At 31.3% G+C, this 23,935-nt stretch overlaps 2 protein-coding genes across 2 annotated transcripts in view; one reads left to right on the top strand and one right to left on the bottom strand.

Moving 5' to 3' along the window:
- The first annotated feature begins 256 nt into the window (after window positions 1-256).
- LOC147066737 (uncharacterized) lies at window positions 257-22,216 on the top strand. Its single transcript, XM_085953854.1, has 8 exons — window positions 257-287; window positions 452-543; window positions 1,689-1,899; window positions 4,517-4,647; window positions 6,630-6,784; window positions 17,176-17,326; window positions 19,698-19,942; window positions 20,909-22,216. Exons 2-8 carry the CDS (start codon window positions 486-488, stop codon window positions 21,020-21,022), a joined length of 1,065 nt encoding a protein of 354 aa, XP_085809980.1. The 5' UTR covers window positions 257-287; window positions 452-485; the 3' UTR covers window positions 21,023-22,216.
- The window catches only part of LOC147066738 (uncharacterized), a 36,586-nt gene continuing 34,860 nt past the window's right edge, over window positions 22,210-23,935 (bottom strand). Inside the window, exon 6 of the mRNA XM_085953855.1 lies at window positions 22,210-23,505. Coding sequence (XP_085809981.1) covers window positions 23,401-23,505 — 105 coding nt within the window. The 3' untranslated portion in view covers window positions 22,210-23,400. The remainder of the gene's footprint in view (window positions 23,506-23,935) is intronic.

Raw genomic sequence — 23,935 nt, forward strand, 5'->3', positions numbered from 1 at the left:
ATTTAGTATGATCAAGTATTCTACATGATTAATTAATAAATTATAATATTTGTAATACTTGCGTCGTATACAGGTATCTATTCAAATATATTATTGAAAACAGTTGTATTAGGTACTTAGTCCAATATCTTTGAAGGAATGTGGTTAGAAAGTGGGTGAAAAACCAATAACTATCATGAATTGATTGCAATCAGTGTATCCCTAACGATACAATTTTGGCTTATCTTTGTAAGGTAAATATTATTGAACTGGCAACACAGGCTCTGGAAATTTTGGCATCGTTCAAGGTAATAAACACTTCCGTCGAAAATTCACGATAATTTACAGTAATAATATTATACTAAACCACGCTAAAGCACTTTGTTTACATAATTCGCAGTTAATCACAATTTATACAATAAATTTGAACCGCATTTCAATAATGTTGTTCTGTATTCTGATGTCATTGCAGGTTATGTGTCATTTCTGACTTGAGCGCCAAAATTATGGACAAAAAAATGAAGTCGAAGATGTCAAAACTGCAGAAAGGGAAACCAATGATAGGTTTGTAATTATATTTATATATCTAGCTTAAGATTTTATATATGTATTTATCCATAATCATCGTGCAAATACATTTCCATAACTAGATGTTTCACATTCTCACATCCTCCCAATAGGTGTCGAAAATTTTACCACTTGTTTGATGACAAGACGTGTGTATTCACTTTTGTGTTTGTATTGTTTTTATTATGTTTTAATTATCGTTTTTATTCTCAAATACACTGGACATATAGTTTTCTTCTATGGTTATATTATTACATAAAAATAATTAGTGAATTTTGGTAACGAATCTGCTGTTGTTTCTTATAAGGGGTTTAATGTAAAAATATGTCCAAAAATAGATAGATGAACATAAAATTTTCAGTGAAACTGACAATGTGCCCATAAAGAAAATTAAATTTAATGATAGACCCCATTAGATGTGCAATAAAAGGCTCATATTGTCTGTCTTTTAGTTAAGTACAGTGACTTCCCTAGCCAAAATGCCGCCCCCTAGGCAGCGCCAAAATGCCACCTCATTTTTTTATACAGTATTTTTTATCATTCTTCCATGTCTCAAATATCTAAGAAATGTGTTGTATAGATACATTACTAACAAAATATATACCACTAAATCTAATTTAAATGCCATCTCTACTTCAATAGACAATATTGCGAGTCCACGGTTTTCAGATACATTTAAATATACTCGTGAGTGACTGGCAAAAATATTTGGATAAATTAATTAGGTAAGTATGTAGGTACCTACCGATAATTCATATATAATTCTCAAATCTGCACGTGTCATTGCTGGTCATCAAGGATGTGACGTCCAAGGATAACGGAAGTAAACTAGACATCGCAAACCCGACAAAGAAACACTCCGGTTAAACATTCTATGTTAATTACTTAATACTTTTTGTTTCCAACCAGTGAGCTGATTTTTTTATGTGAGAGATATTTCCGCGATTCCCAAGTTTAGGTTATTATTTCTATATATACTTAGTTTAGGTATTTCTATATATACCTAATGATTCTTCTCGATTTGCACCTAAGCGACGCTCAATCTGCCTACCTCCATGGGTCGTCACTGGTTAAGTACCAGCATTTTTGAATTTAATGAAAATAAAATGAAGTTACAAAGATAACACCATATAATTTTTCAGATACTGCATTGATCGGAAAGAAAAATCGGTCCAAAATAATGAAGCATCGTCCGTTGGGTATCAAAAAGTCTATTGGTCGTCCAAAAAAGGTAGTCGATTCTTTGAATAATATTGACGAAAAGGATGTTAAACCTGATATTGGCTTTGGGATTCCTCTCTCGTCTGACTCGAGGATGACAAGGGAAACAGTGAAACAGAAGAGACAGAACATGTAAGACACTAAAGAACCTTTTGAAAAAAATATATTTTACATCACTCTGATGTGTTTTTATATCTATTAGGTATTAAAATCAGGCCTCTAAATCTCATGACATTCTTATTAGTAGTGACTTTGTTTTCCAACCGGCACACCTGGTTTTCAGGTGTATACCGTGGCATAATGAACTTTCGATCTCCTTTAAAGTTGTGCTGACTTGTGTTCTTGGAGCAGTCTCTTAACACCCTAGTCGGCATGCATTGAGGTGTGATTTAATCTGTTATGGTCGAGTAAGCAAGCATTGATGAGACGAGATCTTTTAGCTCGCCATAAGGTGTTGCAATTCTTGGATAGCTAAAAATAAAACAATGGCCGATTGGTTCATCTGAAGGTTGGACTGACTTATCAAGACACTTCCAGAGTATGTGATCAGTATGCTGCAATTTGTCATATAAGTTGAAGATTCTGTCAGTGCAAGCTGATGGCGCTTAGAGATGAAACAACTGTGTCGTTTGGAGTCAATCTGGTTATTTCTATTTGCCACTTCGTATTCAAATTTTTTAAACAAAAAATATGGATCCAAAGAAGAGGGTCTGTTCTGAGCGCTTTTATTCATGGAACTGAGATCCGGAGTAGGCGATACTGTATCGCCTTCTATACCTCCTTAGTACATAATAGCTGCAATTTGAATTCACAATAATATTGGTGTGATAGGAACGATCTAGTTTAACCACTTTTCATGGCCAGCGCATTTGTTTTTTTTCAGTCAGATTTGCTTAACAAGAGTATTCACCATATATATGTTCAAATGACCTTATGTCGCCTTCCCACGTGTTAATTTTTGTTGTTCAACTGTCTATTGGATGAAGTGGGAACCAAAGTTGATTAACTTGCAAGTTAATTGAATTAAGTTGAGCTACTTATAGTCGATTCAACTGTGAATCATCATTCAAGTCGACAATGCATCAGCGTGCGGAAACAATTTATTTCAATTTTATTGCGCTTAGTTGGCTGCCATGTGTTACAAGAGTATATTTGTTTTAGTCTCTGATTGTATGACGCCCTCATCTAAAAAAGTTTTGAAGTGGTCGAATGGATTGATGTTAACAAACTAACAATTTCACTTCATGCCATAGCGTCTTGATTATGATTATTGATTCAACTAGTACTAATATGTGGGAACATTCCTATCAATTTATTTTTCAATATTCAACACAATGTTGAACAACAAAAATTTACTTATGGGAACATGGCATTAGGGTTGCCTTGAAAATCTGCATAACTACAGCGTAATGGTACGTTTACATTTGACACTAATATCGTCATATTTATGTATGACACCATATTCACTTAGTGTAAACAGTAATTATATTTGTATCAGCCACTTATTTTGCGTGTGTCGACACTCACCTGTCACTTATTCCAACTACTTATATACGCAAATGTGAACACCGCGTATACGACAAGTCCAAACTTGCAGCGATATATCACCGAAGTGTTAAGCTGCCGTTTACTTTTATGTCAAGCATCTGATACATTATTCGTAGTTTGACAGCTGGTGAAGGTGATATTATTTCGGAAACAGTATGCAATAAATTATTATCCATGATGAGTGATAAAAAGAAAGTTAAAGACAGATATTGACGAATCAATTGATCGTTATTATTTAATATTATTAGACTTCACTGTAAAAGTGCACTATACGGAACGGCCCTCAAAAATCAACTTTTTGAAAAATGACTGCTATAAACACTAGATATATGGATAGAATGACATTTTGGCGCTTTATAAATATACTCAATTCATAAGGAATAAGCATCAATTTCACGTAGAAATATAGTTTCTCCAAGTGGACTCATCAAAATGATTGATTTTTGAGGGCCGTTCCAAATAGTGAACTTTTATCGACTTCACATTTAAAGTTAATTTAAGTGGGTAAGTAGGTAGGTATGTTAAATTATCGATTTCAAAAACTATACCTAATTTATTAGTTTTTTTAATTTTATGTGTAGTAAGTACCTACCTATAATATTTTATATTGCCAAGATAACTCTCCTTGAGAACTGACAAAATACTCCCAAAATTCTTCTCGTACATCTTTTGCATCCAAGGAATAATTAATTATTACTCTCTTACTGTTCTAGAGGTAATAGGTTATGTGTTGATTCCTCATTTCGCCAACTTCCATTTTCTATTTCACCTGTTTCGATATTCTCTTTATCAAAAAATATTGATAAGAGAATACAACTGACACAACGTTTTTGAGAAGTATATGAAATAAGTGTCCAAATAAGTTACAATGCCATATGTAAACACCGCATATATTTATTCCAAATGTTGTCATTGAATTAAGTGTAGAGACTTTATTTCAACGAGAAGTATACGAGAAATTTATGTCAGATCCATGCAAGTGTAAACAGTAAGTGAAATTTTATGTCAGACATATAAAATAAGTATAACGGTATAAGTGTCAGATGTAAACGTACCATAAAGGAAGATATTTGTTTATAGACGGTGCTTGTTAGTTTGACATTGTAATGTATAATTTTTATATTTCTTGTTTCGGGTCCTTTGGATTTTGAATTAACGAGGTATACTGTACTTATAGTAATTTTCTTTCTTTTCTTTCCAGTAAGGATAAAAAAGATGGTCATCAAACGTGCAAGGTTTGCAAAAGGACATACAAGTTCAAATCTCACCTAGATAGGCACATGTTGACCCATACTAACCACAGATCACATAAGTGCTCATTATGCAATGCAGGTATTCATTTTTGATTAAACATAACCTACATATTAACCTTTCAATTTGATATTGATAATGAATGTAATCTTTTGTCATTCACTAAAGCCACATTAATTATTTTTATAATATTTGATTCATGGTAAAGTTCTCTCGCGAATATCGTCTGTATGAGATCTTGAAATGTTTGAGAATAAACTAACAGATAACATTTGCAACAGTGTCTTAGTCTTTTTGAATGTTGGGGTTTTAAAACTCTATGATTCGTTTGTTTGAAGCAGGCTTGAGAGTGAGTTGATTGTTTGCGCCCAGTATCAGGTGAAGTATGTATGACATTATGGTGGGGTGTTAAGATTTTTTTTTGGGAATCTTTTACTGTTTGGATACTATCCTTGACTTTGTCCAACTTTCTCTTGGGCATGCTTACATACTGTATTTTGGGCTCTATGTTACGAGAGCTTACCCCGGGTAACGTCAGATTTTTTCGAGTCTATACCTGAAACCATCTACACGCCACTTTTTGAGCATAGACAACCAAGGCAAAACCGCTATTATAACTGGAGTCACAGAGAACAGTGAAATATTTTAATAAACTTAATAATTAACAATACAGTTATTACGTTGACAACAATACCTATCGTTTACATTGCGTATAATATTCTCTATATGTACCTGGTTACGAGGTTAGTTTGGTATATTTAATATGAAAGATGACACGCTTCATGAATATTTATGATAGGTATATTATGCCGAAACGTTAATTTTAAGTAGGAAAAGTGGCATTTTAATAAAAATCACTGATGTTTAATTTCAGAGCCGTTTTATCGAGGCTGTGTTGACCGGGTCATTTGTTTGTGGATGCGAAATGTTTTCGTTGGGCTAATAAACTGGAGCCAGTTTTATTTATTATACATTTAAATGAATACGGATACGGAATACTGACTGGATATATCTTATAAAAAGAATCACTAATCATAGAGTAAATAAAAGCCATCCAAGCCATTTTCACTCGTATTTCTTATTTTATTGATTAAATTTGAGTCGGAATTATCTGAAATAATAACAATATCATTTAGTTAACACGGCTAAATTTTATATATATATTGTTATCTATAACGTTATTTTGAACAATGGTTCTTATTTTCGCATGTTTAGAGCGTTTTTATACGAAGGATTAAGCACGAGTGTCTTCGTGTCAAAGGTTACATTATATTTATTTTAATTTTATGAAGTGCATCGGCAAACTCTATTATGCTATACTGGTTTTTGAAAACGGCGAATTTTATTAATTTAAAATGTTTGAATTTTATTCATTGTAAATGATTTTTATATTTGTACTTATTGTCTACGCTTATAATAGCGGTTGTGCCTTGGTTGTCTATGCTCAAAAAGTGGCATTTAGATGGTTTCAGGTATAGACTCGAAAAATCTGACGTTTCTCCGGGGTAAGCTCTCATAACATAGAGCCATTGATATACTACTAGATTAGCAGTTCCCATACAAGTGTAATTTTAAAAATGTACCACAAAAGATATTACGAATATTGTCTTATAATATTTCCTTGTAGATATAATGCGTTAAGACTGTTAACATGGATTCCCGAATTTCACCCGTATTGCCCTGGCTGTAAAACTAAATTTGCGTTCTTGGAATGATGAACCTAAGGGTGCTGCAACGCAAAACAGACAGAGCAAGTCATCATGCGCTGACTATTAGTTAGAGTAAGATGCAAGCTAGTCGGGCTTACTCAGTAAGTTTTAACAAAGGCCGAGTCGCTGAAAATCGGGCGTCATTTTAAGAAGCATATGATTCATCCAGTAGTATATCAATGCATAGAGCCGAAAATTTTTCACATAAATTGCAATATTAGTGATTATTGTACAAGCCTTGCCAGTGCATTATTGTGTTGGGGACACTACCGTACATATGCCATATTTACAAAGGAAGTAGTACAGTATGACAGAGTGATTTATTGTTGAACCTAGTGTTTAACCACTTTACAGCGTTCTTCGACTCTCATCTCCTGAAGCGACACCTTCTGAGTCATACTGGAAAGCTACCTTTCGAGTGCCATCTTTGCAAGAAGAGGTTCTACACCAAGTCGGAGCACGCGCGACATCTCAGAATCCACGATGGAGAAAAACCGTACCAATGCAAGGTTAGTTCTAGATCAGGGATTATTAACCCTTTCTAATACTGACACAGATATAATGGCCACCATACAACTGCAAAAATCATCTCAAAATAATAATAAAAAAAAATTGTAAATTATAGGTTTTATTGACGAAAATTGTTAATTTTAAAAACTATATTTTTCAGTGGTGAGGGGTGGAGGCAGGCTTTATCCAACATAAATATTGCACACTAAACTTTGTCAGTTATATTTATTTGATTTCATTGAACTTATAATATAAATTGCAGATGGTACCGGTTAGTTTTTAAAATTCAATTAAACCCTGCGAAAACCAATCCATAATAGTTTAGGAATCCTACGGGCGATGTGAAAAATATAGTGCACTTTTTCAGTCATACATACTTATTTTCATTGAATTAAGCATACATATTATTACAGATGGTATTGGTTAGTTTTTTCTAAAATTTTGTATGATTTGAAGGCATAATTTTAAATATTTTATAGATTTGCGTAAGTTTCTTGACTATTTATTATCTATGATGGCTTGGTTACGCAGGGTTTGATTGAATTTTGAAAACTAACCAACACTACCTGCAATTTGTAGTCTTAGTTCAATGAAAACAAATACGTATGACTGACAAAGTTTATGTTGGATCTTAATTGCCTGCCTCCATCCTTGGCCACTGATATTTTTAATGTAGTATCAATTATTATAACGTGCACGTACATACATAATATTATCATCCATGATGTACATGGTTGCTTCACATGATATAACAGAGCATGAATAAACAGAACGGTGACAAAACAACAGCAATAAACAGAACCATGACATTTCAGGAAAAATATAACATTTAATATTGGAATTGTCATATCTCTATGTTGTAGGTATAGATTTTTAATAACACCAACCAATGGCCAACATGCAGTGATTATAATATATTATATTAGATATGTATTTATGTACATTTATTTTCTTTTAAGTTTTATGATTATTTAATTAATAAATAGATATGACAATAATTCCCACTGGTAGTTCTGTTTCTTCATGTTCTGTTTTGTCCAGTTATCATAGTAGACATATATTTATCTAATTTTCAATATTGCAATAAAATTTTAGACGTCTGCGTATTTTCCCATCACACCCATTAAATCTGGTAGATAATTTAAGTCTAACGGTTGAACATAATCATTTGGGCTTTCTGTCAATTTCTTATATTATTTACCTAAGTGGTTACAGTTAATTAGTTCTCTTTTTCGGTTTATTGAATGTTAGAATGAAAGGAAAATCGTTGCGATAATGATAGAAAATTGAAAAAGTGCAGTGTGTTTGATGAAATATATGGAACGGTAAGAATATTAATTCTATTTTAAGTCAAACTAATTGCATGTAACAAAAGTAACTCAGCGAAAAACATCCTTATTGATCTGCTTGTGACTAAGAATTAATGATTGCTTTATTGCGGTCCATATATTGTTATCGAATTAGTCAAAAAATATTTTAGAGTAGGTAGTAGGTATATTTTTCCAGGGATTTTGTTGTGTATTTATATTTTTGATGGTGTGTTGGAAATATCTTGAAATTAAACATGCAATTTTGTTCTAGGAGGAGATCAAAACACGCAATCCTCGTGAAATTGTAATCGATGACTCAGAAACAACTCTTTATTCTCTGAACACTGACTTCGACACTACTACGCAATGTGTAGAATCAGCTGTCCAAGATGAGGAGTCTAAAAGTCGACAGTTGAGATCTAATGTTTACGACAGCCCGGTGCTTTCTATTCCAGACCATGCGCCAAAGACTACCCCTAGACAACCAAAAACCAAGAAACCTGCCATTGTTACGGCTGTTACAGCTGACGATGTAAAAAAATTCGAACCGCTGGTGATCAAAACAGATGTTGATAGTTTACGCCAAGTTGATTCGTTAGTTATTGATTGCGTTATTGATGACGATTCGCCAAAGCATATCGTTAATGGAGGAGTAGAAATAATAGACTGTGACAGTGATGACAGTGTTATATCAAATAACCGTGATAGCCGACTCGTGGCAAAAAGAAATACTGCCATGAAAGTAAATAAGCCATCACCAGGTGGTAATAGTGATGCAAGAAATAATAGTCCGAGTATTTCAAACGACTCATCCGCCAGGGTTCACGTAAGTCACCCTGGTGCATCTAATGCAACCGTTAATAGGATAAGTATTATGCCGAAGAAACAAGGTCAAGGCGGCGAAAATAATCCTGAGTCTTCTAAGGTTTTGAAGATTGATCACAATGTATCTTTTACCCGGGTCCAGGGTAGTTGTGAACCTCGATTACTCGAACAAAATAATTACGCTAGTTCTAATTCAGAGATTTATGATTGCGATGATGATACTAGCTACGTGCCTAAAACTCTGAATGCGTCCAATTACGATTATAATAAAAACTGTAATATCAGAAGCAATACAAATTTTAATAGTAGGAAAATAAGCACTAGAAATCAATCTGAAACTAATAACTACGAAAGTAATATTGACAACGCCACTAGACTGAGTAGTAACCAAAATAATTCCTCAATGTACGACTGCAATAGACTTAGCACAGAGAGGAATAACAATCGTAACAGAGACGCAATGAACAGGCAAAGTTTTTATGATTCCAATAACGTGGAAGAAATCCGAGTGAACTGTGATGAAAGCGATTCCCGCTTGAATCAGATGACCTGTCATGACGTTTCGTCAAATGAACATCTACCAAAAAGGAAAAGCTCCGAATCGCACGACGAGTGTGATATGATCGGTCAGTATATTGGATCTAAGTTGAGAAAACTGTCCAATATTATGCGAGTCCACGCTGAGAAGTTGATCAATGATGTCCTGTATCAAGCGCAGTTGAATGCCCTGAGCAAGAAGTCGGTCGTGGCAGAAAACGGTATCGATTCTAGAAAGAGAAGTTTTCAGTTGGACAATTTGGTTGAGCTGCCCCGAGCCTATTTTAATCGAGATTGATACACTTTCTTATCTTTTCTTGTGCCTTGTCCTTTCGATAATTATATTTAATAAACTCTATTCAATAGGTTATCAGTGGATACTTAAAAAGACTTAATGTACACTATGAGTTAAATTAAATTAATCATATTCGACGTATAATTTTTCTGTTCTGATGCATGTAATACTTTCATTATCTTATTCTAACGTTAAATAGGTGCTCGTTTGAATAGAAAATAAAATATTGTGTTATCGATGTAAGGTCTTGTGGACTTTGTTAATGTTAGTTGTGAATACTTAATGTGAGAATTTAAAAAAAAAATGTTATTCGATTGATTCTATTAGAGTAATGCTTTCCACTTTACCGCTGCAAAGACAGTTGTTATTTTTTTTTTAAATACAGTCGAACTTGGTTATTACGATCACGGAAATAGCGAGATCTCGGATGTAATGAGGAAACATTCGTTGACATTTTAGTGTATGATTTTCTCCATAGATTTATTCCCTTTTATAACGAGCTACTTCTCGGGTATACCGAGCAAAACTGTTAATGTGTCAATCGTGTAAAAACACATTTTCGACCCAAGCAATAAAATCCGACTGGGCAGGTAACTAGACCGATGCCGCCGGGATCGGATTGCGTTTATGACACTAGTTAAGTGTCTAAGTAGGTACCTAATTGGTGTTTTCGCCGACAACATTGTAAAAGTATCCACTCATATGGTTGAAATTGCATGTAAAAAATCCAAGTTTTATGAAGTCAGTAGGTACCTACCAGCGCCGGCGGATCAGCACTTCATTACAATAAACAACATCTTTTGTAGTTTATGAATGCCATGCTTATAACGAGCAAATTCAGTCGGTCCCATCTTCCTCGTAATAACCAAGTTCGACTGTATTCGTTAATAGAAAAACAAATTTATAACATATGTAACCTATGACAATTATTAAAAAGCAATGTAATTTAGACAATAAGGGAATTTCAATGCACATTTATAAAATCTTGTTATATCACATTATTTTTCTATCATAGAAAAACCTGAAATATGTTTGCAAAAAGATATGATATGTATACAGTTTGTATTAATTACTATGTACCTGACATTAGCGCCTAAATGCTGTCTCATTCATATTGTATCCGCATGATGTAATTGGTAATCTGAAAATGTTTGTTGAAAAAGTTCAATTAATAAATTGTGTTTCTTAAAATTTTGTCAAAGAAACTTAAATCGTACAAATAAGTGCATTAAAATTTACAGAGATATTGTACCTGAACAAAATATATCGCATAGAGAATGGTGCATGCAGAATTTCGCGTTTGGTGCTTAAAATTAATCAAACTACCGTAAATATAATTTGGTTTAATTTAGGTATTCATGTATTCATGTTTGGGTTTTAAAATTCGCGAAAAATTCAAATTGTGAATGTTTTTTGTGTATATGTTACGCCGAATGTGTGAAATTGCGTATTACATGAAATTACTGCCGAATTCACGCACTCAGCAGATATTTTGCCTAAATCATGAATAACGCAACGGGCTTGCATTTTTCATGAATTAGGCAAAATTTTGCCGATTTCATGTAATACACAATTTCACACATTCGGTGTAACATATACACAATTTGAATTTTTTTTTAGTTAGTGTATTATTTAACTATAATCATTTACACTAATGAAACAGTTGCCATTCATAAGTTCCTTCCATTTATTATTTCATATTGAATTCATTAGAAAATTAAATTTAGTTAAGTATCTATATCTGTGGACTAACATAGAAAATATTAATGTTATGCGGTTGAGGACAATGGCAAATATATTGAAAAGATTTGAAAGTTTTTGTTTTATATTTGAGCTTTACTGTTTATTGTTTGATAAAACATGCTAGGTAGGTATCTAATTATTTTATTGTAAGAAGGTTGTTCGTGCAACCTTAGTTAGTGAAAATATATACATATAATATAATTGCAACGTTACCAATGGTCCTAAGAAGTGTGAAATGTATCTCTTTTGAGTTATTGACAAAAATATGGGGACCAATACTTTTTTTGTTCAATGAACAAAATTTTTTGTCATTTACTCATTAATATTTTAAAGTACAATACATGCTATGTCTTCAATACTTGTATTATTATGCGAATAACTCAATATGTAATATTTGGGACGTTATCGGATGAAGTTTTAATAAATTTTATGTATTATATTCAAATATGTCATTATTTATAGTAATAACTATATTATGTCATGTAAATTGTTACTTACTTAATACGTTTTTCAAAAATATTCCGGTAGAATTCATGTTTTGAATTGAAAAAGTAAATATTGTAATATTATGTAGTATGTACGAGTATGCACTAAGAAAACTAATATACATTTATCCGTTCTTTATTGTAACATACGAAATTCTAAATAGTGATTTTTGAAATTTTCTTTTATACTACATAGTGTCCCTTTTAAAGTAATTATTAATATACATCTGTAAATATACACTTCTTCAATAATTGTTTATACGCACAGGTAATTTAAAATTTACTCTGATTGTTAATAGTCCATAGGAGAATACGTATTTATTAAAAGTTAAAAAAAATTTTGCTCGGGATTTCATTTAATTTTCTTTTTACTGTATGTTATCGCCAGTCTTATCATTTATGTTCATGCTCAAATAATCTTTATTTAGATTTTTTTTTCTCATTTGCTCAAAGAAATACATGATTTATGAATGAGTATTATATTTTCTACACTATGACAATGTTGATAATATAAATACAGTAAAACCTCGTTAATAAGAACATGGATAATTCTAAATTCGCCGTAATTCGAAATTTTCGTAAAAAAAAAAGTCCCTTGAACATTATTTTCATATAAAACCATACCTTTAATTCGAATTTCGTAATTCAAAATTATTTCAGAGTCCTGGTATATAAAAATTTTCAATAAATCGTAATAAAGTACTCTATTTCATAAGCCATTGAAAATTGTGACAGACTTTTCTTAAAACATCATAAATTACTTATTCTAATCCTTTCTATGCCGCAATTAGTTAATTGATAGTAATTAACATAAGAATTGGTGTAATTAGGGCGTCCAAAGACGCTTTGGGCACTTAACCGGTTAAGAAGGTAATAAAAATAATCCTGACATTCTATGACCCATGAACACACACGGAACGGGAAATGTGGTAGGCACATCTATGATCGTTACCGATATTAATGAAAATCAAAAATTTTTTTTTTCTTCAAAATTTTTATATTTCCCCCCCATACATTTCATAATTCGTAATTCGAATTTTTTTTCGATTTTCGGTCCCATGGAATTCGTATTAACGAGGTTTTACTGTGTACGTGTTACAATATTACATATATTATGTTAATTAAGATTTGTATAGAATATACTGTTATTATTCTAAGAGATTCCTGTTTATGTACACCGTACATAGTGATTGCCAACCTTTTCCCGTTTGTTGAAATATTTTGTAATATCTTAGAGCAGCGTTCCCAAAACCATTTTAATCACGGAACACTTTTATGTCTAAAAATCCTTTTTCTCGCTGCGAATTTATTCTTCAAGGTCAAGTTCAAATTCATCAAGAAAATCTGTAGGTGTTGGAAAAATAGTTTTATTTTATATATTTTTTATGTGTCCAACTTTTGCTGCAGTTCAATTATTCTAATGAGGACATAATATCATAATGGTTATACATAATTTGAAAACACTTAAGAGAAATATATAACCAATAGATAAGATCTCTTTTAAAAAAAATATGACACCCAGCAGCCTGCGTCAGGATTCACGCCCACGACAATTTTTTTTTAAAAAGATTTTTTCTATTAGTTATATATTTCTCAGAAGTGTTTTCAAATTATGTATTTTCCATAAAAAAAATAGTTAAATAACAATGGTTACTTTTTCCAGAAAGGCCAGTATCGATATTTGACAAAAATCTGTAAGAATCACGCCTATTGCAATGTGGGTAGAGTTAAGTTTTAGGTACATACAATATGTGTTTATAACAATTCTTTTTAAGAATATCCCATAATAAAATTAATTATTTACTTTTATTTTAACAATAAAATTGATGTAAGTATACAAATTAACTTGGCCCATATTACGATGCAGGCAGAGTTCATTTTTCCATCACTTTCATCTGTGTGTATCAATTTATTATGAAAGAATACAATTTTTATGGAATGATTCTGGCAATCTTTACACAATTTGTCCATGTAATAATGCTTCAATGATAAATACAGAACTATTGAATGAAACAGTAGAGCGAAATTGTATGTAGTTTTTATTTAATAAAAATCATAATCTGGACCAATTCATCCAGCACGGTTTCTTCTCACTTTTTCAATCTATGTCAAAATAATATATTATAAAACCAGCAACCCTCGTAGAATCCTATTAGAGAAATGCTGTCTTGAAGGAACCAGAAGAGTATAATGAAAATGACAAACATTATGTCCTGCTTACTGGTTACAAATAGTTATATTTTGTAATTGAGTTTTTCTTTAATGTAATTGTTTAATAATAACTAGGTATCGCAAGAATACCAAACTAAGTGAAACTTCCATTTCATCAAAATGTTATTCTATTTTTAAAAAGCTAACGGTTTTTTTTGTTGTTGCAAGCTTTTGCAAAGCCTCGCAGACTCCCTGGCACAAGCTAGAAAACCTGGTTGGGAATCACTATTTTGTAGTTTATGTAGGTATAATATTATTACGGATTAGTCATTGAAATTGTTAAGTTATTTAATTTAAAACTTTATTGATATCTTATCATTTGAGTTTCGGAAACGATGGTCGATTGTGAATGTATAAATTTAACTTAGAATAATGAAGCCTTCAAATATGTATTTATAATTGCAGTCAGACCTGTTGCATCAATAGGGCTTAGTATTTCGAAAAAATTATGACTTATTACAAAACACAACCTTATAAATTTAAAACAAAATAGTGCGTCAAAAACAACTTTGAATTACACAACGGTATATTTTTAAGTTTTTGGGGAGAAAGGAGAATTAATAGAAAATCACCTATAGAGGTTATTATGTTTTTGAATCCACAGGGTTTTACTGTACATGTTACAAATTCTATAATAAAGCACTTTCATTGTATTATTTTTAATTGGCTCAATTTTTTGATTACAGTCTTAAGTAAATATAAAAAAAAAACAGTAAGTACATATTAATATTAGTATTTATTATTTTACTTTTTTTTTACATTTACATATATTTCAAAAAAGTTTAGTTAATTACCAATAAATCTACATAATAGTTTTGAAATGCTTCTCTAATAACTTTTACAATCATACTATTATTTAGTCATTAATTATGGTGTCATTTGCTTGCAAAAGCTTTAACAAAATTACGGTTTCAAGCGAGATAAAGAAATTAACAATATTGTCACGTCATTCAGTGAGTTTTCAGTTACAGCTTTCATTATAATTAAAATTATATTAAGTATTATGTACTTGGTTTTAATTCTAATCTGAAGAAATCAGTGGATATGTATGCAGTGCCTATTTTCTTCAGTACTGCATACACCTTAACAAGATGCCAACAATATTAGTGATGTCATATTATAAGATTACACAATAAAATGATCGGTTTCACTATTGTGATGGTTTTTGTTTTTTTTTTTGTTGGAAATTTGGTGTTTCATAATTTTAGTTTTGTTTTTCATTCCATAATAATATCATAATTGGATAGGAATCATTTTGTGTTTAAATTTTCAGTTTATTATGTTGGTCAGTTGTAACTTTCATCTCAGCTGTTGTTCCACTGTATTCCGCCTATGATTATTCTGTACGGGTGTGATTAAGAAATCTAACGTTGTGAGATATTATTATGTTTAGTTTTGATTAATATTTTATGTAAAACATAAATAAAAATTGTTTAAAACCAAAATCATTTTTTCATTTCAATCCATATCCCTCAATTTAATCACATGTATTCAGAAATAATCCAGTAACAATCAAAAATATTTCAAGCTACATATTAGAAATAAAGGCAACCAATCCACTTTACTGTTTTTTGGAAAATGACAAAAAACTCCATGTTTATACGTAATATTATTTTTTTAACTATGGTATGTTATTATTTTTTAACAATTTCTAAATAAAATTATCAAACTCTCAGAGTCGCTGATTATATATATCTCTATGAAATTAACATTACATTATTGACATTTTAATAATTTAGATTGCTGACTTTAAAAACAATACTCCGGGACTTAGTTATCTTCCCTTACAAAATATGAATCTATCATATAGATATGATAAAGAACTGTCTTAAAACAACCGAAGAAATAAATACTCTTGATGGTTTTGGAATTATGGATTTGCGTCTATAATAAAACTTCATTATTTTACCACGTTTTTATTAGCTCATTCTTGTTTGTCCTGTACAGATTTTTTCTAGTGTGTCCAGTATAAATTTTTTCTTGTTTGTCCAAGATTTGTATTGGACGATTGAAGATTTTTAACTAACTTCCTGACTAGCTAGACATTTGAAACTTTTAGAATATATCAGAACACAACGACAATGCATTCTTTTAATACTTTTAGCCATTTTTAAGCAAAATTTAATTCATTTTCAGTTAACTCTGTTTTGTATGGAAAGTTATTATTGTTGGTTGCTAAGGGGGTCTTAGCAACTAAATTATTAATATATACGTGCGTTACTATGGAAATCAATATGAAATGTCAAAATAACATTTCAGTATTCTCTATTTATTCAGTATTTCTATGAAGTACAATAAAAAGTTTTTATTAATACATAGAATTGTCAAATTTATATGATTCAACAGAAAATTTAAATATGTGGTATATAAAAAGTTCTTTTTATATACCACGTAGCCACGTACCACGTTTTATAGGCCATGGTCCACATTAAACTTTGTCTGTCATACATATTTGTTTTCATTGATCTAAGACTACAATTTTACAGATGTTGGTTAGTTTTTAAAATTAAATTAAACCCTGCGAAAACCAAACCATATAGGTTTAGGCAGGGTTTAATTGATTTTTAAAAACTAACCACACCATCTGTAAATTGTTATCATAGTCCAATAAAAACAAATACGTTTGACTACAAAGTTTAATGTGCACTATTTATGTTGAATCTTAACAGCCTACCTCCACCCTATGTCACTGATATGGATAGTATTGTATCCAGCCAACCTGTTAAATGTATTTTTGTAAATGAAAAATATTTGTACAAACATACAATTGAATTCAAGAGTACCTAGCGTTTTTGGTGATAAATACAATGCGTTTTGATTGTGTGGCCAATTTTTTTAATGACATACTTAAAACTACTATAATTCACATAAACTTCGAATCCACTGTCCTAGCGATCGCTTATTGCCTAATATATAATAGAACTCATTTCGTACATGAAAACACGTTTGTGAGCTATGTTGAAGTACCTCTACATTTTTTCAAGGAATGTCCTGAAGGATTCATTCACAACAAGTCACTCTCCCGCCATACAAAAATAGCTCACAGTGGGCTGAAGCCATATTCTTGTGAAGTCTGCGAAGAAAAATTTGCAACGTTTACCATCTTAATGGAACATCGGAGGACACAACACGAGGGTATGTATTAGTCATAATAATCTAATATATAAAAATCAATATTTGTTTGTTTGTTCGTATTTTATGCACTGCCATACCGTTCATCCGATTGGGATAAAACTTTGTCAACTTATTGCTTGCACTTGCGCGAAGGTTATAGGCTATATTTTATATATGAAACTGAATGTCTGTCTGTCTGTCCCGTATGTGTTTCCTATACCATTCATCCGATTGCGATAAAACTTTTGTCAGTTGTTGTGCGCACACCCTCGAAGGTTTCTAAATTAGTATTATAATTATTTACTAATTTAGAAATCTTTACTAAACCTAAAATACAAAGTTTGTTGTTTGTTTGTTCCATCCAATTTTGATTTTTTTTACTACATATTAATACTATTAATAATGTTTGCATATTTTGGATTCGATTTAAATTTAGTGTTCTTTTGTTTGACCTTTACTCCTATTAGAATTATTTTCATATTGCCATATTGTATTAAACAGATATTTTAATATTAAAAAGATAATTACTTATTATTTTTTTTTAAATATCTAAGATAAATGTATCCACGAAGCGACCCTGTGCTAAGCCGGGTACTTCAGCTAGTATAGTATAAAATGTATCATAAAAGAACTGACAAAATTATTTCCATACAAAATTCGAAATGGTTTTTGACCTGTCAACCACAATATTGATGTCAATAAATCAAACAGAAATCTGATGAAACCAGACACATCTACATTTTTTCTTACACTTTTTTTAATAATTAATGTACCCACCTGTCATAAGCACATTTTCACTTCTAAGTCAGTGGTCTCCAACCTTTATGTTACTACGCCTCCCTTTAAAAAAATCTAATCTTGGCGCCTCCCCCCCTTTATTTCATTAAATAATACAGACACTTTTTTAACACACAAGTTTTTACTACTTACTTATATCAAATTCGTTTTTTTTTTTTTTTTTGCATGCGACGAATGAGCTTGTTTATTACCACAATCAATTTTAAAAGAAGTCAACCAAATTCATCATCGTTCATTGACAAAAATTAATGGATTCTATCATGAGCTCCACATAGTGAATAGGGCCCACAGGCCAGGATCTTTCACCCATATATTTAAAATATTTAATAGCCCTGAAACAAAGCAGCGCCGCAGGCGACTTTTTTACTATTAATAAAATTATATGAAAAATGCATTAGCAAACTAACCAAGAACTCAGGAAATAGATTTTTGTTTGCTTCAATATATCTGGCGTAGAAATCATTTAAAAGTGGAGACATGTATTATTGTTACATGTATTATATTAAAGAAATCACGTCAAAAACAATTAAAAAAAAAAATATCACACCCTGCCTACACGCTTCAGTTGACACTTTAGCTACGAGTGACATTTAAATTTGAGGTTATTGTTTTCATGCAACCAGCGGTCGTTTTGTGCATTACCGAAACAGAGCGTTTGCAAAAGCGCCATTTTTAAATTTCTCCGCTCCAAATATTTTTTTAATAGGATTTAAATATATGTATTATATATTAAAATAAACATTCATGCACTGAATTTTCACTGTTACGTTAAGATATGAACTTTTATTTATTTGTAGATATTATGGTATAAAAAATAATTTATTCAAAAATTTTGGCGCCTCCCCTGGGAGGCGCGCCTCCCAGGTTGGAAACCGCTGTTCTAAGTGGAACATATGGGCCTCCACAGACTTATTTTCATTCTAAATGATTGTTAGTCATTTGCCTTTACTAGTGCTCGGTAAACTATGGATGTGGATCTTTACCAGTTCCTGAAGAATTTTTTTGTGGCCCTCATAGTTCAATGGGTAAGGCACTGACTTGCGCGATTCCTCATGAGGTCACAATATAATAATTATTGAAGGGTAGGTGGAAAGAAAGATCAGTTTTGAAATTAACTGAAAAAACTAAATTACTTCCTTGTTATATAATTATTAAACTCAAAATTAAATTTCTTACATGTCAGTTTAATATTAATTACATTCACAATTCACTCTAGTTAAATATATAGTTTTGTGAAAGAAAAAAAATATAAATATAAATATTCTTTGTCAAATGTTTGTGATAATGATCTTTCTTTTTAAATTTCAATGTTTTCTTTCAGAGATCAGTGTTTGAACAATTTTTTTTATTATTTTTTTCTAAGTATGCCATTGAATAGCATACAAAATTCTCCACAAGATGGCATCATTAACTCAATTTGTGATTTTTGTGGGCAATGATCTTTCTTTCTGCCTGATCCTTCAATTATATATGTGATTTTCTCAATACCTTGATGTTTCTGTGATTGTTTCATTGCTATTATTACACATCTATCATTGGGCCTCACCAAGTAGGAATGTCAAAAAGAAAAAATGGTTATTTTTCTTATTTACAGAATATAAGCCTTATCTATGTGAAATATGTGACAAACGATTTTCAAAGGCCATTAATCTTCGAGAGCACTACGGTCACCACACTGGCCTGAAGTTGTACACTTGCAGAGTCTGCGGGAAAGGTTTCGGATATCCTGCATCTCTGAGGAAGCACTTACTCATCACTGATGCGTGTAATAATAGAATGAAAAGAAACTCTACAAGAAAGATGGGGAATAAACAGAGTGTCTCTGAGAGTATTTCACAGGTATTTGGCTCATATTTTGATAGAAAAAAAATTATATTTGTCATAAATATGTAATGAATTATTTAAGACCTCGTAGCCTAAATTGAATAATAAAAACAATTATAAGCATGTATGTAGCGATATCTTTTTTTAAATATTATTATTATTTTATTATTTGACCATGTCCGATCCTAATCATATGGGCCTGCACAGAGTGGAGGTTTTGTATCAACAGATTTTTGTGTTTACGAGAAATGTATGTCAGCCACTTGCTCAACCTATTAGGTCCATCTCTGACTCATACACAAATTGAAAAACAATATGTGTATTTACCAGATCCTGGATTCGATCCTCGGACCCACAATGTTATAGGCGACGCCTAAACCGCTGGGTCATCGAACTGCAATGTTGCATTGCAAATTTTAAACACTTTGACGGATAAAAAGGAACAGTGCACCAGTCATTGAATAGTTGTACGTTTTACGCAAAGTTTTGCGAATTATCGTGGATTCTGCAAAACTCTTGTGAATCACTGCACTAATAGTTGCAGCATCTGTGCTAATATTAGTTAGGAATGCAATCCTTGGATTTACGGATTAGCCAATCCCGATTACGATGAAAAAGTGAATTTTTTATATTATGTAATATGAAATAATTAGAAAATAATATAATATTCGCATGTATTGTATGAAAACATTTTCTTGGCTACGTGTTAAAACTGTGAGCTAACATGCTCCGCCCATTTTTAACCGCAATTCCACTATAAGCTCCTCCCATTTAGTAAACAACAGCCCCTGGAAGCGTAGCCAAGAAGTTGTTTTCGTACAGTACTCACCATATTATGCATTATGATAATGTTTCAGGATTCCTGGATTACAATCCTAGTGTAATTTATTGTATTCATCAAAATGTTTCTATATCTCAACATAACAATATATAATTGAGTGATTTTAGACAAATTAAATATTGCCATTACGTTTGTTTTAGCTGCCGACTGTTACAGTTTCTACCGCCATTAATTCCAGTAATCCAGTTGATAAATGGACGAACACGGAAGAAGATAATATTAATCAAGACAGTTTAGAATACACTGAACTTTAAAATCAGTATTTAGGGATTGTCATATACATGCAATGTCTGCTTTATTTGTTAATTAATAGTATAAAATTGTTTGCAGTTCCCTATTCAGGTATTTTTTTAAAATTCGACACGTCTTGTTTTCTTTAAACTTTAAAGCTATTTTCACACTCTTGAGGGAAACTCCTGTATGAGGGAAAGTCTCGCAGAGTAGCTGGTGAGAGTGTGGTGAAGCATAAGAGGTAAGAAGATATTATGATGGAAAGAGTATTTACATAATGTTAATTTGTTATAATCAGTTTATTTCCTTCTATTGCAATGGGAAACATTTTATGTATAAAGTGAAATAAGTAAATATAATGCTTATTTTGTTTCCACCTGATTGGGAGATTATGGATTATCCACTATTTAGTGGAAGTTTAGGTGTAAAGAGTAATTGGTGGGGACAATATTTTTACTACACTAAACCTACTTTATAAACACTTCACATTACAACATAGTCAAGGATGTGTTGAATTACCAAAATGGTCATACATGGCCATAGAGTGCAATAGAGATGAGGCAATTTAATCATCAATAAAATAAAAATCAGATCACAATATGTTAAATTTATTGGTATTCTGTAGTATGTACCCTAATATTAGTGTTATTAAATCAGTAATATTGTTTAATTGATTTATTATGAGATTAATCTATACTCGATTTTTTTATTTTGGTATGTAAGGATTATTATATCTGTATCAATCATACCACTCAGCATTATAAGTGTGACACACTACAATATTTATGTTTTGTTGTCAAAACAAAACAAAGTAGCGGAAGCAATTGTCAGCATTTTCTCAACCATAACCTAGATCAGTAGTGTCTATTATGATTTGTTTAATTGCGATAATGTCTCTTGTAATGTATGGACTGCATTTATATAAATAGCAAGGACGATACATAACTCATCACTCATCTCGAGTCCGTCACTTGACAGAGTCAACCGTCATTCACTTGAGTCTAGTCTCGGGGTTCGATTAATCTCTCAACAACATCAGTCTCATCAGTACATCCGTACCTGCGATTATAACATTACTCTGTCACCTTTATCATTGTATTTATTTATTCTTGTATCGATAAATAAACTCTCTCCTCGAAACTTCCAAGCAACTACGACTTTATCTCCAAACATCTCATAATCCCCAAATATCTAATAATAAAACAAAGTTCATTATAAAAATAATTTAGTTTTATTTTTGTACATGTAATTACTACATTTTGTCGCTACTGTATTCATAAACATATGAAATTAGCAGGATTGTATTGTTTAGTTCATTGAACCAAGTTGTTTTGAACGTTATCGAAATAACTTATATTAAATACACAAGTAATTATTATAAATTACACATAAATTATGAAATACACTTATTGGCAGTACATATTTGTTTTCAGGGCAGTGATAATATTTAACATAATAATAAGCCATAGGAGTACTAAATAATGATAAATAACTGTGTCCACCATTTTGTTGTAATATGTTAAACAAAATGGCGGACGCAATATGTCATTATTTTATAAAACATACCATAAAGCTAATGCTACAACACAAAGAAAACATTTTCATTGATGAAGCTTGAGTATTATAAAAATAGAAAATTATGAGTTTTGTTTTGTCATTTTATGGTGGTTGACAGTTTAAAAAACTGTTGTCCGTGGTGTTTCATAAAGAATAAATAGGCAGTAAAATAACCTAGGATTAAAATTAATTGCCCATTTTCTATTGTTTTTTTAAGGGGATTTTTGTTTTTGAATATTAAAACGTTTTCAGTTAATCACATTTTAGAGGGTTTAATTTCTAATTTAATGGCAGAAAGTCCAATGGCTCAGCGAAATAATAAATAAAGTTATATTAGAGATTCCAATGCGATTTAGCGTCGCGGACGAAAAAGCATGACAATGAGACAGTCTTACAATAAATTAATTAATTAGTAATTACACTAACATTATTTTCTTCTATGATCCATTTTAGTGGTTCACTCGATAGTATGATTGTAAAGAGGAAGGGAACAAAATAATAAAGAGGAATAATAGTTTGATAAACTAATTACATAATATATGGGAGATTATATAATAAACTAGATGATGTGTGGAAATAATGAAGAGATATATAAGTAAGGGAAATTTGGATAGGATATTACAATCATACTTGCTTTTAAAACAAATTGTATTAAGTACTTACATATTTCCAAACATCAAACAATATAACAATATTGTCACAATAGTTTTAGCTTTGTATATAACATTATTTTTAAATAAACTGGTTTGATATGAACACTATTTCAATGTCACTTAAGATTCCCGTCCGCAAAGTCATGTCCCCATGTTGTTTAGATTGAGCAAGTGTTGTCAATTTTTAAAATTTAGTATTTGTAACCCCCGCTTGGTGGAGATCCGTATCCTGAGTTGATTCCAGAAGCCTGGCCCTGGGGTTGATCGGGGAATTTTGCTTCGCCTTCGTATGACACCTGACAAGCAGAAAATGGAGCATAAGAACACTTTATATTGCTTCCAAACATTAATACTCGATGGAAAGGTATTATTAATATTTAAATTGAAACAAAATTTATACATATTATATACCTAGGTACGAATAAACAATTTTTTTATTCGACGAATAAAACAAGCTTTCAGAATGTAACATTCTATATATTGAATATATATATTTGAAAACATCTCATGCATATATACAGAAAACGTTGTTTTGTAGAAAAAAATACAACACCCGACAAGCCTTGAACCAGTATCTGCCGGATTCGCACCAGTATGCTTTTCCAATGAAGCTACGGGACATCTTAGTTAATTAGGACGATTTCAACTAGTAGTTGTTCCATGAAAAGCTTATCGAATTGCGTTATAATATTGGCTATCGGTTTTGGTATATTAAATTAAGGTAGG

This window comes from Rhyacophila brunnea, unplaced genomic scaffold (genome assembly GCF_057557595.1).
Source record: "Rhyacophila brunnea isolate RB1 unplaced genomic scaffold, BYU_Rbru_1.0 scaffold_4, whole genome shotgun sequence".
Classification (NCBI taxonomy): Eukaryota; Metazoa; Arthropoda; class Insecta; order Trichoptera; family Rhyacophilidae; genus Rhyacophila; species Rhyacophila brunnea.